A 15327-nucleotide genomic window follows, 5' to 3' on the forward strand; every position below is an offset into this window, starting at 1 on the left:
AGGGGAATAGAAGGAGAAAACTTTGCTAGTCTAAGGTTGTTGTCCCAGCTGGAGTGAGGAGTGGACCAGACATAAATTTAACAAAGAGATTCTGAAAATGAGACAGCCACAAAAGGCCGGAGCTAAACTCTTCACACACACACCTGGCTGATAGAGGAAACACACATGCCTAGGAGAGACTTCAGAGAGCCTGGTAAAAAGTGAAAGCTAGGGGAGGCTTGGAATTGGTTGCAACTTTAAATGGATTCTCCAGTTCACACACAGATCAACAGGCAGAGGCTGGAAGCTTTACAGGCCTGAGGTGTTCGAGAACAACTTCTGTGCAAATCATTCACCAATCACTGAGCTACCTAGACATGGGGTGACCCCAGAAGGCCAGGTTGAAAAAATTAAAAGTAGAATAATAAGTTGAGCAGACACATCAGTGTCTCCACACTATGGAAGAGAGAGATTCCACAGTACACGTGCAGACAATTTACGAAAAAGATAAAGACTCAGAAAAATAAAACAGAATTGAGTCATTGCAAAATATTATCTAAAATGTCCAATTGTTAACCAAAAGTTACTAGACCTATAAAATATAGGAAAGTGTGATCCGTGCTCAGGGAATAAAGCAACCAATGCAAATTGTCTCTGAATGGGCCAAAATGTTGGATTTAGCAGAGAAAACTTCAAAGCAGCTATTATAAATATATTCAAATAATTAAGGGAAACTAGACTGACACTGAGTCTAGTTTCACCAACAAATAGGGAATCTCAATAGAGGAACTGAAACTATGAAAAGGAATCAAATGGAAATTCTAGGATTGAAAAATAGAGAAACTGAAATGAAAAATTCACTAGATGAGCTCAATAATGATTTAAGAGGAAAGAAGAAAGAACTAGTAAACATGGAGATAGAGCAAATAAAAGTATCCATTCTAAAGAATAGAGAGAAAAAAGATTGAAGAAGAATAAACAGAGCATCAGAAACCTGTAGGACAATGTGAATTATTCCAAGAAGGAGAGAAGAAAGGAGAAGAAGTAGCAAATTATTTGAAGAAATAGTAGCCAGAGATTTCGCAAATCTGTTAAAAAGTATTAACATACAGATCCAAGAAGCTCAATCAACCCCAAACAGAACAACTACAAAAAGGACCACATCTAGACATTCTGTAGTTAAATTGAGGAAAGACAAAGGTATAATGAGGAAATAAAAATGCAATCAATGGCTGACTTCTCATGAGAAACAACAGAGGCCAGAAAGCAGTGGAATGACATACAAAAGCTATCAGTGATGAATTCAACTTCCAGGAAAACCATCCTTAAAGCTTCTATATCCAGCAAAACTATACTTCAAAGATGAAGGTGAAATGAAGACACTTCCTCATAAATAAAAACTGAGATGATTCATTGCTAGGAGAACTGCCCTAAAAGAAATACAAGAGAAAGTCCTCCATTCTGAAAGGGAATAACATCAGACTGTAACACAAATCCAGTTGTATGCTGGTTTAAAGCAGTATTTATAACCCTGTATTGCTGGGCTTATATAGATATGATATATGTAACAAGATAAGCACACAGAAAGGCAGAAAACATGAAGTTTTACTGGAACAAAGTTGCATTTTCTGCCAGAAGTAAGTCAGAATTAATGTAAAATAGATTGTGATAAGTTGAAAATTCACCTTATAATACACTCACACACACAATTTTTTAAAAAATAAAAAATATTTGCTTAACACAGAAGAAGGTACTTAATGAGGGAAAGAGAAATGACAGAAAAATGACAAATACAAACAAAAAGAAAAACGGCAAAAGTAAATCCAACCATATCAATAAAAGGTAGAAAATGTGAATGAATTAAACACTTCCATCAGAAAGCAGAGATAATTAGAATGAATTTTATAAAAAGAAATCCCAACCATATACTGTCTACCAGACACACTATAAATTCAATGAATTCAGTGAAAGTAAAAGGATGGAGAAATGTATACTATGCAAATATTAAATAGCTATATTAAGATCCAAGAAAATACACTTCAGAAGACATATAATTAGAGACAAAGAGGGATATACCCTAATGATAAAAGAGTCAAAATTCTAGCTATACCCCAGCAGTATGACCTTACGAAATCTAAATATACTTCCTGAGGATTTTTTTTAAATTTACTTTTGTTATCTTTTCATTTGTAAAATGTTTCTACTGTAAAATTAAATGAGATATTATATCATATTCTTGACATATTAACCGATGTCCTTCCGTCCCTTGTATTAAACATACGTAGTAAAGTTTGCTAAAATCAGTTAATGAGGTTATACACTGTGATTATATTATCTGATGATTTTTTTCATAAATTCTGTCCAGTGAGCATTACTGAGTGTCTGTTATCTGTCAAGCTCTATGTGAGGTAACGTATAAAAATAAACACAAATAAAGCATGAAAAAAAATAAAATAAAAGAGTCAATACATCAGGAAGATATAATTATAAATTAATATAATATATAATCATAATAAATAATATAAATTATAATTATAAATGTTTATGTACTTAACAAGAGAACCCCAAAGTACATAAAGCAAAAACTGAAAGAACTGAAAAGAGAGATAGACAATACAATAAATTGTAGTTGGAGATTTCAATACTCTTCTGTCAGTAATTAATACAATTACACAGAAAATCAGTAAGAATATAGAAAATTTGAATAATGCTAGCAATGAACTTGAGCTGACACATGTATGGAAGACTCTGCCTAACACCTGCAGAATATACGGTCTTTCCAAGTGTACACAGAACATCTTTCACCATAGACTGACTATATGCCAGGCCATTTTAAAATTTCAATAAATTTAAAAGAATCTAAATCATAAAAAGTATGCTTTCTGACCAAATCAACAACAGAAAAAAATCTAAAAAACTCCCAAACATTAGGAAATTAAACAAGGCATTTCCAAATAACCCTGGGTCAAAGAAGAAATCACAAGGGAAAAACTTTTAAATACCTGAATTGAATAAAAATGAAATCACAATCTATCCTAATGATTAGAATGCTGCTAAAACAGGACTTAGAGGGAGATTTATACCTTTAATATTTATTACAAAAGATCAAAAAATCAATAATCAAAGCAAATCAACCCCAAAGTAAGTAGAAGGAAGGAAATAATACAGATCAGAGGATAAATTAATAAAATTAAAAGCTGAAAGACAATAGGAAAAATGAATGAAACTAAAAGTCAATTTTTTGCTAGGATCAATAAAATTGATAAACTTTTGGCTATACTGATCATGAAAAAGATACAGAAGACACACATTACTAAAATCAGGAATGGAATTATAGACCCTACAAAAATTAAAAGGATTATAATAAGATATTATTAATAACTTTATGCCAATTAATTAAACAAAGTAGATGAATTAGCCAGATTCCTAGAAAGACACAAATGACCAATTTAAGAAGTCGAGAAAAGAAAAAAAGAAAAAGTGTGGTTAACAGAAAAACCAAATGAAATATTAGAAATAAGTCCAAGTGTATCAGGAAGAATAATACAGTAATTGTAAATGAATTTTATTAAAAGACAAAATTTCAGGTTGAATTTTAAAAACAAAATCCAGCTGTATGTTGCTTGCAGGAGTAATGGCTCAATAAAATGATAGAAAATGACTGAACATAAAGGGACGGAAGAGGACATACTGCAAATATACTAATCAAAAACAAGCTGGTATACAAATATTGATATCAGAAAAGGTAGACTTTGAGATGAAGAATTTAATAGTGGTAAGAGGATCAGTAATATAAGGGAGAGTCTACCAAAAAGATGTAATGATTATGAACTTGTATGTACTTTCTGCTTGTTTAGGAAATCTTGCACTACTTCTGCATTCTAAAGCTATTTTTCTAAATTTTCTTCAAATGGTTCTGCTTTCTTTTCATGATTAATGCTTTAATATATGGAGAGCTTTTTTATTTTTAATTGTGAGAGGAAGGAACTAAGTTGATCACTTCTAATATTTTTAAAAAATTAACACCATTAATTAACTCCATACTACACTGTCTTGAGTCTAACTTTGTGTCTTTTGTTTAACTGGCAATGGCATAGATCAGAGTATGTTTTAAATATTGATTGCATTTATTGAGTAATTGTGTATTCTCTGTTTTGTTTTTGCCTTATTTTAAAAGTAAATTTGGGACCATTTTCCACTTAATGGAACCAGGTCTCCTGAGAGAATGAATGATTCCAGGGCTGGGCAGAGAAGTCCAGGTTGAGCTTGAAAACTCTTGTTATCTTACAGAGAAAGATAATGCCCAAAAATAATGGAACATGTCAAGAGAACATGGGAGCCTAATCTGAGAGAATATGCACACCAAATAAATAATGATATTAACATATTATCACCCCAACGACTAAAGCAATAATTCAAGCCCACGCTAATATAAATAAATCCATCAATAGATAAATAGAGGAGAATGAGAACAGTTTTCTCATAGGAGAATGCCAACCAACAAATGCAGAATGAATGATGGAGTTAGACTATCACTATTTGGCAAGTATGTTTATAACTAATTCAAGCAAGAATTATCATTGGATGCTAAAATTGGCAGGTGAAATTTTGGGGATACTTACATGGCCCCAAAGTATCTCCCCACAGAATACTTATTAGCTACAAAGGGGAAATTGCAAAGGGGAAAATAGTAACTTTACAGCAGAGAAACCTGACCAACACCACCTTACATATTAAGTGATTGACGTTAGCATCACCAGTAATGGAACAAACTCACATCTGTGTCTCTTGATATGATGCACAGCAAGAGACACAGCATCACTTATCTGGGGATGCTGTCCAAGATGCAAAATCTGAATCTAATCCTGAGGGAACATCAGATAAACCTGAATTGAAGGACATCCTACAAAATAATTGGCCAATATGCTTCAAAAACATTAAGTTCATGAAAGAGTAAGAAAGACTGAGTAACTGCTCCAGATTGAAAGAGATTAAAGATATAAAAATGCAATGTGTAATCCTGGATTGGATCCTTAAAAATTATTTTTCTATTACTGTATAGAATATGATTAAAATAATGAGCAAATGTTGAATAATGTCTATAGATTAGAAAATAATATTGTCTCACTGTTAATCTCCTGATTTTGACAATTGTATACTAGTTATATAAAAGAATGTCCTTGTTCTTAGGAATTACACACTGAATTATTTAGAGGTAAAGGGGCAGCATGTCTGCAGCTTACTCTCACATTTATATTTAAAATTAAGTGTGGCAAATGTTAAAATTTGGGGAATTTGGTTGAAGAGTACCCAGGAGTTCTTTGTATAACTTTTGAAACTTTTCTGTAGGTTTGAAATTATTACAAAATGACACGGTATCAAAAACTGGTGAATTCTCTTCCCTAAAAATCAAGGCCTTTTAAAAAATGTGAGCCCTAGTTCTTTCTTTTAAACCACTCTTTGGTACCTTGATAGTGCTTATTTAGTATATATTTTTGGCATCCACTTTGTGCTAGAGTCTAAGGACATAGAGGTAAACTAAAAAAAAATTAGCTTTGCCCACGTGAAGTTCACAGTCTTGTAGGGAAAACAACTCTTATACAAACAATCTTGTAAATGTAGCTATTATGTGATCCATTCCTGCAACAACACGTACCTCACAAAGTCTCACCTATGTGCAGATTGCATTACATTCCTTCCTTATGAAAATACAGATGCAATCTTTTTCTTTCTGAATGTCCTTTCTGTCCCACAATAGAGCTACAACCACAGGAAGCCATTAAGAGTCCACCCAACTGACTCTTTCAAGTGTGTTTCTGTCAGAGAGATAGGAATTAAAGAGGGAAATGGTGGTAGTTGTTTTTTGTAAGCTAAAATGCTTTCCATCTTGAGAAGCAATAAAGTCTGCTGTAGAAGCGGGGCACGTTTTCAAACCTCCTGTTCATTACAGAGATATGCATCTAAGGAACTTCCAGCCATGATCTGGGTGACATTTTTTGAAATTCAAACAAAAAGGAGTTTGTTATAGAACTCACAAGGGCAGCTCTGAAAGCTTCATTGATTCCAATAATAATTTCCAATTAATTCATTTAGTTACTTCCTGATATTCTGAAATCAAGAGTTTTGAAAGCTGCTACCTTTAACCTTAGGTGAAATTTAAAATGCTATGACTTTAACTGATCCAACCTAAGCTAAACTTTTAGCCATTTCTAAAAATGCAAAACAAAGTCTGGGCCCAGGTCTGAGATGAGTGATTTGCAATAATATTCTTCATTCGTGCCGTCTTTGGAATGATGAGTCCTGACACTCCGAGGGGATATTAAGGATTTAGTGATAAATAGAATTACACCAGGTGTTTCTCCTGGCTGGGGCCTGAGGCCTGATAACAGAGATATCAATAAGGCCATAATGGGAACACATCCAGAATTCTCCCACTCAACCTGTCCAGTGTAATTATAGCTCCCCGGTGGAGGGGTGACGGTGGGCGCCCTAAGGAGATGGGTGGGTGGGAAAGAGAGGCTTTCAGTAGCTTTCCCCCTGCCATCATACCTTGCTAACAGCTGCGGTCATTAGTGGTCCCCCACCCTGTGTGTGGGGTGCAGCTATTCCCTAAGGTGCTCCCTCCCTGCTCAGATCTGGCCCCCTGCCATGGCTGTTGCACCCTCAGAGCTAGTCTGGAAGCAGCCAGTGCTGCCGCCTCCTTACCCCCATCAGCCACCGCATGTAGTTTCTAGCTTTTAAATGCAGGTCTCTCCATTTTTAGAAAACTGGCCACGGAAATACCTCAACCCACAGGCTAATAATTGAGAAATGAGGCTGTGTTCTATAAAAAGATTTCCCAGAAACTGAAAACTGAGCTTTGCTGATAAGCAGAGGCAGATTTACTGTGACTCTGACAAAGCCCACACTACAAGGTCCCGCTACAAGGTCCCTGGTCACAGAGTTCCTACCACTGCCTTGGGAGGGCCCCTAACAATGTGTTTATATGGTCATACGTTTTTTACAAATTTGCAAAAGTGCAATATTTTAACTGCAGCTGGTTAAGCCTCTTGTCTCTTTCCATGGTACCCCCCCCCCCTTCATACCACTCTCCCCTATGCTGGTGGTTTGGGGATGTCTGAGAACAATTTTAGGGTCCAGGTAAAGAAAGAATGAGTTGGGTCTAAACTCATTTAGTCTGGATTTAATGGGACATATTTCCATGGCTCAAATTCACTTTGGCGTATAGTTTAGTTATTGCTAGACATCCTGATGTAGGAACGGCTCTCAGGAACATCCCCGCCAACCACATGCTGACCCCCTCAGACTCACAAAGGAGTGATGCTCATATATGTATGTGCGTAATGGAGAAGGAACATGTTAGAAGGAAGACTGGCTGGAAAAGCCTTTCCTCTCACGAAAGACCATGGCCCAGCATGTCTCAATTTCCCCACCAACTCATCTCCTGTTGAATTCTAGAAGCTTCTTTCTGCTCAAGGAGGCAGGGCACTCCTTGGTGTGCGGGGAACACTGCCTCTCCTTCACTGCTGTAAGGTGGAATTAACACTGCCTCTGAGTTCCAGCTCTCAGCAGCTTCTCTGTGCTGGGCTGGTAAAGACTACCACTCCCCTTCTCAAGGCTGTAGTAGACCCATTTCTGAAAAACTATATTTTTGTAAGTGAAATATTAAATATCTTGGAGGATCTCAATATTAAGAAGGATCTCGGGGAGAATTTTCACATAAAACAGATACCTGATTCCAAATTATTCTGATCCAACTCTTAGGGTTACAAATAATAGCTAATATACTTTGGACACTTGCTTCATGCTGGGCACTGTGTTAAGTATGTTTAATGTGCCTTATTTAATCTTTATATTAACCCAGTGAGTCACTATAATTATTCCAGTTTTAGAGATGAGTCAGTCAAGCCTTAGTAAGTAACTTGCTGAGGGCTTCCCAGTTCTGAAGTGATAGAAGCAGCCTTCAAAAGTTATATTTTTCTGAGTTTTACGGATGCTTTTAATTTAATATGATTTTTTATAATTACATAAAACATGAACATGTTTCTAAAGTCAAATCTATAAAAATATTGCCTCTATCCTCCTCCCCTCCATGCTATTTCATCCTTTCCCCACAGGTAACCCCTTTTTTATGGTTTATCCTTCCAAAATTTTTATATATGTAAGCAAATATCTTCTCCACTTTGCTAAATTTAGAGAAAACAAAACCAAGTAATGTACTTGAACCTAATCGCGTAGAGTGGAAGGTATAACCATGTAAAAATGATTCCAAAGTGACTTAAAACACAGCTATTTGATTGCTTTGATTACTTTGGAAGACAACAGGGGATCATCTCTCAATACACATCTACACACTACGTTCTGTCTTGGAGCCTGCTTCCTGAAGAACCCAAATGGCAACAGTAATAACACATTGAAATGCCTGGCTTTACCAGCAACTGAGCTGCTTCATTAAGGCTTCAATCATTCATGTCTTTGATTAGTAGCTCAAAACCCTGAGGCTGTCTTGAAAATATTTCAAGTAGCCTATACTTAAAGAAGTTGACTCTTCTTTTTTTGTGGTCTATGGATATGAGCAAAATAGTTTGTCTTGAGCATTTAGGATCAGCTGGATTCGTGTCACAGATCCTAGACCTGAAAAGTGATCCCAGAGCACAGGGAACGTTTCCTGGTTTTCTTCCTTGCAACTTTTTCACCCCAGGAGACAGATATCAATGTTGCCAAGTGCTTCACTCATCAGCTCATGGAAGGAGACCCCGCAACACCACTGATGTAGCAATCGCTCTGTGGATGCAAGTTTGCCCTTCAGAGAAATTCTAGGCCTCACATATACATTTGTGTATTATTCTGCATTGCCAAAAATTTCACACCAAGTGAACTTGAAGTACAGATCATTGCAAGTCTTGTTGTAGCTGCCATGTTTTTCCTACAACTGGGTTGTCAGGAGATACAACAGGCATCTGGGTTGTTAGTGACTGAGGATGGGAAATGCCACAGCTGGTCTATTGAGTGTAGAGTCTCTACTGGTTTAATTTTAGAAAAGATGAATATGTATAAGGGCTTTTGTGGCCTTGTTCATTACTTTGGTCCCTTTTCACATAAGATCTTGTATTCCTCAACCATGAATTCTATTAATGAAGAGTTTCCATGGTCAGAGAAGAAGTATTGTATAAATCTTAACCGTTCTATTCATTTGCAGATGATTTCAAATTTGATCTTTATGTTAGAGCCAATGGGTTATTTTTTCAAATGGCAACTTCCAATGGGTCTACCTCATGTGGTTGTCGGAAGGATTAAATAAGATGCTGCAGGTAACGTCCTTCTCACGGAGCCTGGCACATAGTGAGTGCTCAATAAATACTAGCTGGAAGTAGAGTGCACCACAGTTAAACCACTCTGGTGTTGGAGGGCTTGAGGGTGAATCAGCTCTACCACTCACTATTTTTATGACCTTGGGCAAATAAGTTGACTTCTCTGTGCTTCAATTGTCTCATCTGAAGAATAGAGAGAATGATAGTCTCACTTCAGAGGGTTGTTGTAAGGAAGAAAACATTTCCATCGATGAACATCAGAAACATATGTTTGCATAAGTTAACATGTAAAGCACTTTTTTTTTTTTTTTTTTTTTTTTTTTTTTTTGCGGTACGCGGGCCTCTCACTGTTGTGGCCTCTCCCGTTGCGGAGCACAGACTCCGAATGCGCAGGCTCAGTGGCCATGGCTCACAGGCCCAGCCGCTCCGCGGCATGTGGGATCTTCCCAGACCGGGGCACGAACCCGTGTCCCCTGCATCGGCAGGCGGACTCTCAACCACTGCGCCACCAGGGAAGCCCTGTAAAGCACTTTTATTAGGAGCAATGGGATAATAAACTAAAGTGATCAAAATGGTTTTATCAGACTATGCACACAAAGTGTTTATTTAAGGTATTTATCATTTGTATTATACTGCCTAATTTTTTTTAAGATTACAAAAAGAATGTTTAATAAGGTATATCACAGAGTATTATCAATTTAGGAAAAACAGTGAAATGGCAATAAATAAGAAATGAATTATATTATGGCAAGAGGATTGGTTTGGAGTGAAGAGAAGGCCAAAGAGTATTAAATGGCTATTAAATGTTGGAGTTAAAGCATGATGCATTTCATTTTATACTATGGAATCTCTAGTCTAATCTTTTGTGAAAGTCTTCCTGAAAGAGTTGAGGTAATGACAATCTCAGGCTTCTTGGCTTATCTTCCCATAAAGCCTTCTCTCAAACTTTGAATATCGATTGTCAACCCATTGGGTAACCAACTTTTTTTTCAACAAATATCTGTACTGCTTAATTTTTATTGTGTTGTTGTGTACCATTAACACTTACCATATGCTTACCATCCATGTCCCAGGCACTCTGCTGGGCAATTCCTAAGCATTGCCTCATGTAATCCTCTTAACATTCCCCATAATAACAGGTAAGGCAACTAAGACACAGAGCACATCAGTGACTTGCCCGAGGATCAGCCACTTGAACCACAGTGTGTCCTAATCCATACCTCTTGCCTCACTTTATTCTATATCTTATGATAGTCTAAAACCATTGCTAACAAAAACACATGTACAATAGAATGCTAACAATAAATAAAGCCTCTGGGAAGGGGGCCAATAATTGAGACTGGAGCCTCGGATAAAATAGTTATTGCATCAAGCATTAATTTAGAGCTAAGCTTCCCAACAACCAAGGCAAAACAGAGTACACAATGCTTCATACGGTACCTGATTTTAAAAACAAGCCATGCTCTTCCTTCCCTCACCCTGAACCTGGAGTACTCCTACTCGTTTATTCATCAATAAAATCTAGTAAACCTCTACTTTTGCCATACACATTTCAGTCCTTCAAAAGACACACTAGTCCCTGACACCAAACTCTCAGCTAAGTTTATGGTGTGGTTTTTCATAGGACAGATATGGGATGATCTGTTGAACAATGTCTTCATAAGAGCTGGTGCAGGAGCTGCATGACCACAGTCTGAGTGACCACTGCTGGTGTCAGCCCTCAATAAAAGCAGATAGTGAAACCGAGTGGGGCCCTGTGGGGCTCCTGGCATGGAGGCCTTTTTGTCCCCCGTTTCTTGTAGGCAAGACTCCAGCCTCCATGACCTTCCCTGAGTTCCGGAGGGCTGATTCGAACAGTTGTTAAACAAGGGAGGAGCAGCCTACAAACCACTTGAAGCCAGATTAAAGGGACCAGAGAAGCTCATCAAGATTAGGAGACCGGGGCTTCCCTGGTGGCGCAGTGCTTGAGAGTCCGCCTGCCGATGCAGGGGACACGGGTTCGTGCCCCGGTCTGGGAAGATCCCACATGCCGCGGAGCGGCTGGGCCCGTGAGCCATGGCCGCTGAGCCTGCGCGTCCGGAGCCTGTGCTCCGCGACGGGAGAGGCCGCAACAGTGAGAGGCCCGCGAACCATACAAAAAAAAAAAAAAGATTAGGAGACCGACCACCTGAGATGAGATGAAGGGAGCGCAGGCCCTGTACACACCCTAATCTTGTCAGTAACCCCACCCTTGAACTATTGCTATAAAACGCCTCATCAAATCCTCCTAGGTGGGGACATACACTTTTTCAGGGCAGGAGCCCTCTGTGTCCCCCTTTGCCTGGCAAAGCAATAAACCTATTCTTTTCTTTTTTTTTTAAATTAATTAATTAATTTGTGGCTGCGTTGGGTCTTCGTTGCTGCTTTCCCTAGTTGCGGTGAGCGGGGGCTACTCTTCATTGTCGTGCGTGGGCTTCTCATTGCAGTGGCTCTCTTGTTGTAGAGCATGGGCTCTAGGCGTGCAGGCTTCAGTAGTTGTTGCACATGGGCTCAGTAGTTATGGCTCGCGGGCTGTAGAGAGCAGGCTCAGTAGTTGTGGTGCACGGGCTTAGTTGCTCCACGGCATGTGGGATCTTCCCGGACCAGGGCTCGAACCCTTGTCCCCTGCATTGGCAGGTGGATTCTTAACCACTGCGCCACCAGGGAAGCCCCAAGCTATTCTTTTCTACTTCACCCAAAACTCTGTCTCCAAGATTCAATTCAACACTAGTGCACAGAGGCCGAGTTTTTGGCATCAGTAGCAGCATATTCAATCCATGGGTCGTGGTAGGGTTAAGTGCCACAGGGATCTTTGTAAGACCATGAAGTACTATGATCTGTTCAACTGAAAATAACGGATGATGCCATTGTGTAAGATAGTGCATTGCTTTATACTGGACTTGAATATGTATAAGGAGTAGCAGGCCCAAAGATTTAAGAGGAAATCATGGAAGAAATTAAAAATTTTTAAGTGTTAAACTCTATCCATTGAGGTAATATATTTTCCTGAAAATTGGGGGAAACTAGATATCAGTAGCAGAACATCTTGACATAGCCATAGAAAAGTAGTGATCATAAAACAAGATTACAAGTGAGAGGACAGAACTCCGTGATGCCTCCCTCGTTCATGTGAGTGTGGCTGAAGTTTGGTGGTCAAAGCAGGGAATGAGGAACTGGCCAAGCCAGAGGAGTCCAGAGCGTTGGGCTGCTGCCCTCCAAGTCCCTGGGGTGGGGGAGGGGCATCCGGACCCAGAAGTCATCCTCCTTCCATAGAAGGGATTCCTTGCTATGCCATCATCTAGGTATTCTATTTCTTACTCTGCCTTTGGGCCCCAAAGCAACAGGCTAATGTGCCTTCTGTATTTCCAAGACAGGGTAGCATAATGCAGCATTTCCCAAACTTTGATGAGAAAAAGCTTTGTTGGCAGCGCACCTATTAATATCTCCAGAACAATGTTCCTCGTGACACACTGATCTAATGTAATGTGTATACATAAGTGAATAAACTCTGGCCAATGTTCAAGATAAGGGATATAATCCTTGTATTATGCTTTCATCTTGCTTTCAATTTTAGACGTTGGTTTTTCTTTAAACAAGGCCTTCTGACTCACTGAAGCTCTTTGTGCAAGGAGGTATGTTTGCATTTCAAAGTCTCATGTTTCCTAAGAAAGCCAAGTTCTGAAAACACGTTTTGCTGTGATAAAGACTTTTCTGAGATTATAAAGCTAAACAAAAAGTACAATGAATTTAAAAGTTCTTTCTTACCATGGATTTAGCAACAAGAGACCCCAAAATACTTATTTATACAATCTTCTTTGCCTATGAATCCACTGGGCAACTACATAACCAACAGGTTAAAGAAACACATATAGTTGTACATATGTGGGTGGGTTCATGGGTAGTAACTGTAGGGTATGTGTTCTTCAGGAATATTAACTCTTCTCCTCCAGCTGGGTGACTTTGACAAACCACTTCCTATGTATATTTCAATCTTGCCATCTGAAAAATGAAGGTGTTGGATTATAGTGTTTTTAATACTTCCGCAAAGATGAGAATCCCTAGAAGTAGTGGTTAAATATTGAGATTATTAAACCCTCTATTTGAACTTCTGATTAAATGGACCTAGGTTGTTTGTTTATTTTTTGTTTGTTTGCTTATATGCTTGTTTGTTCATTTGTTTTTAAACAAAGCCTCTAGGTCTTTATCTTCAAGGAATTTGAAAACTTGATTAGATGACTCAGGGACTTTCCATCTCTGCCATTCTATAATTCTGTGACTCAGTGAGGTGGGAGATCCACTAGCCCCCTCAACAGAAGCTTACTGTAGTTAAGATGAGACCTTGGGGGACTTCCCTGGTGGCCCAGTGGTTAAGAATTTGCCTCCCAATGCAGGGGACGGCTTCGATCCCTGGTCGGTGAACTAGCTCCCACTTGCATGCCGCAACTAAGAGTTAGCATGCCACAACCAAGACCCGGGACAACCAAAAATAAATTAATTAATTGATTCAATAAAAATTTAAAAAAAAAAGATGAGACCTTGGGAAATTTCTTTCTTAGGTTCTCCCCCATGAAGAGTGACATCCAGATAAGTTTGTGTGAAATAGATACCTACCTCTCATAAGTCAAGGAGATGATAAGCCCTATGAAAACAACAAACCCTAGTTATGTGGTGGTTATTAAAACTGTGAACACTCTCCCCCTTAACTCTCCTGATGTGTTCTCTTAAATAAATGTCTCACTCAGGGTCCTAGTGTCTGTCCTCCTCACCAAACCTCACGCTGATAACTTTCAACATCCAGAAATGGTTTGAGAACCGCCTAACTCCATGACCTGTTGTCAAACCTCAAACTCCTAGAAACACCAAGTCTGATCACTTACTTTTTCTTCTCTGGAAGCCAATTGGTCCCCCTGAGACTGACCCAACCATTTCTGGGAACTGGTTGGAAAAATGAAGTCTGGTTTTCCAACCAATCCTTTGAGATAATCAGAAGACAGAAGGCTAAAAGGTCCTGTGACTTTACCTTCTCTAAAAGAAAACCTATAGGACAGCACCCAAACACAATCATCTCAATGTTAATTTTTAAAACTGAAGTTGCACCTTCCCCTGTCCAAATCAATGATTCATGCAGGGAGGAAAGCAGCATCGTGTTTTGCTGCTGAAAGACTGTAATCTCTTTCTCTGAACATCTTTAAGAACAGTGCTGTGCGGTGGCCCAAGCGCAGCCGGAGGAGGCGGAGGACGCCCGCCCTGCACCGCAGCTCGCATCTGCGGCCGCGCGATCCACCTCCCGCGCCGCTTCTCCCGCGTGCGTCCCTCTGGCCGCGGAGCCGGCGGGAGGCCACAGCAGACCGATGGCGGCGGCCCTGTCGGGCCTGGCGGTACGGCTGTCGCGCTCCGCCGCGACCGGCGGCTCGTACGGCGCCTTCTGCAAGGGGCTCACACGCACGCTGATCATCTTCTTCGACCTGGCCTGGAGGTCTGCGCATGAACTTCCCTTACTTCTAAGTTGTGGCTTCGGTGATTCTCAAAGTGGGCCTGCAGGTACATATTTAGAGCAACTAACTTGTGGCACTCTGGGAGGGGGGTGCCCAGCAGGATGGCTGAGCTCCACCCCCGACCTCGCCCGCCCTAGAGCAAAGCGACCAGCTCGCCTCGCGCACACAGACTTGCCTGCCGGTCTTGCCATTGCCCCATCTTTTCATATAAATGGGCGGCTAGAAATCATTTGCTGAAAGCCTGCAATATAACCAAAAAAGCCTAAGATATAATTAAATGTTGAATCTCAAGGAAATAGCTAATTCAAAGAACAGAACTTAAAAATCTGAAAGTCCTCAGAAATATTTGAGAAGTTCTTGCATCCATAAAACAAAAGACAGCATCGAATGTAGGGAAATGACAGTAAGCACAGGATGCCCTAAGGGGGAAAAAAGGAAAAGTTACTAACAACTTAAAAAAAGTTAAACTGTACAAGAATGGTCCAAATAGGAGACAAATCTTGCAAATTAGAAAAAGAAGAGAA

General features: G+C 39.3%; 1 protein-coding gene across 1 annotated transcript; it reads left to right on the plus strand.

The window, feature by feature from the left end:
- Nucleotides 1-1576: 1576 nt before the first annotated feature.
- On the plus strand, nucleotides 1577-14861 carry LOC113624253 (small integral membrane protein 10-like). The gene is given in 3 exon segments (XM_027113932.1): nucleotides 1577-1616; nucleotides 14502-14785; nucleotides 14787-14861. Coding segments are annotated over 3 exon segments (399 nt in total).
- The last annotated feature ends 466 nt before the right edge of the window (nucleotides 14862-15327 follow it).

This window comes from Aethalodelphis obliquidens, unplaced genomic scaffold, assembly GCF_003676395.1.
Source record: "Aethalodelphis obliquidens isolate GAN/ISIS:26980383/991018 unplaced genomic scaffold, ASM367639v1 scaffold13, whole genome shotgun sequence".
NCBI classification, from domain to species: Eukaryota; Metazoa; Chordata; class Mammalia; order Artiodactyla; family Delphinidae; genus Aethalodelphis; species Aethalodelphis obliquidens.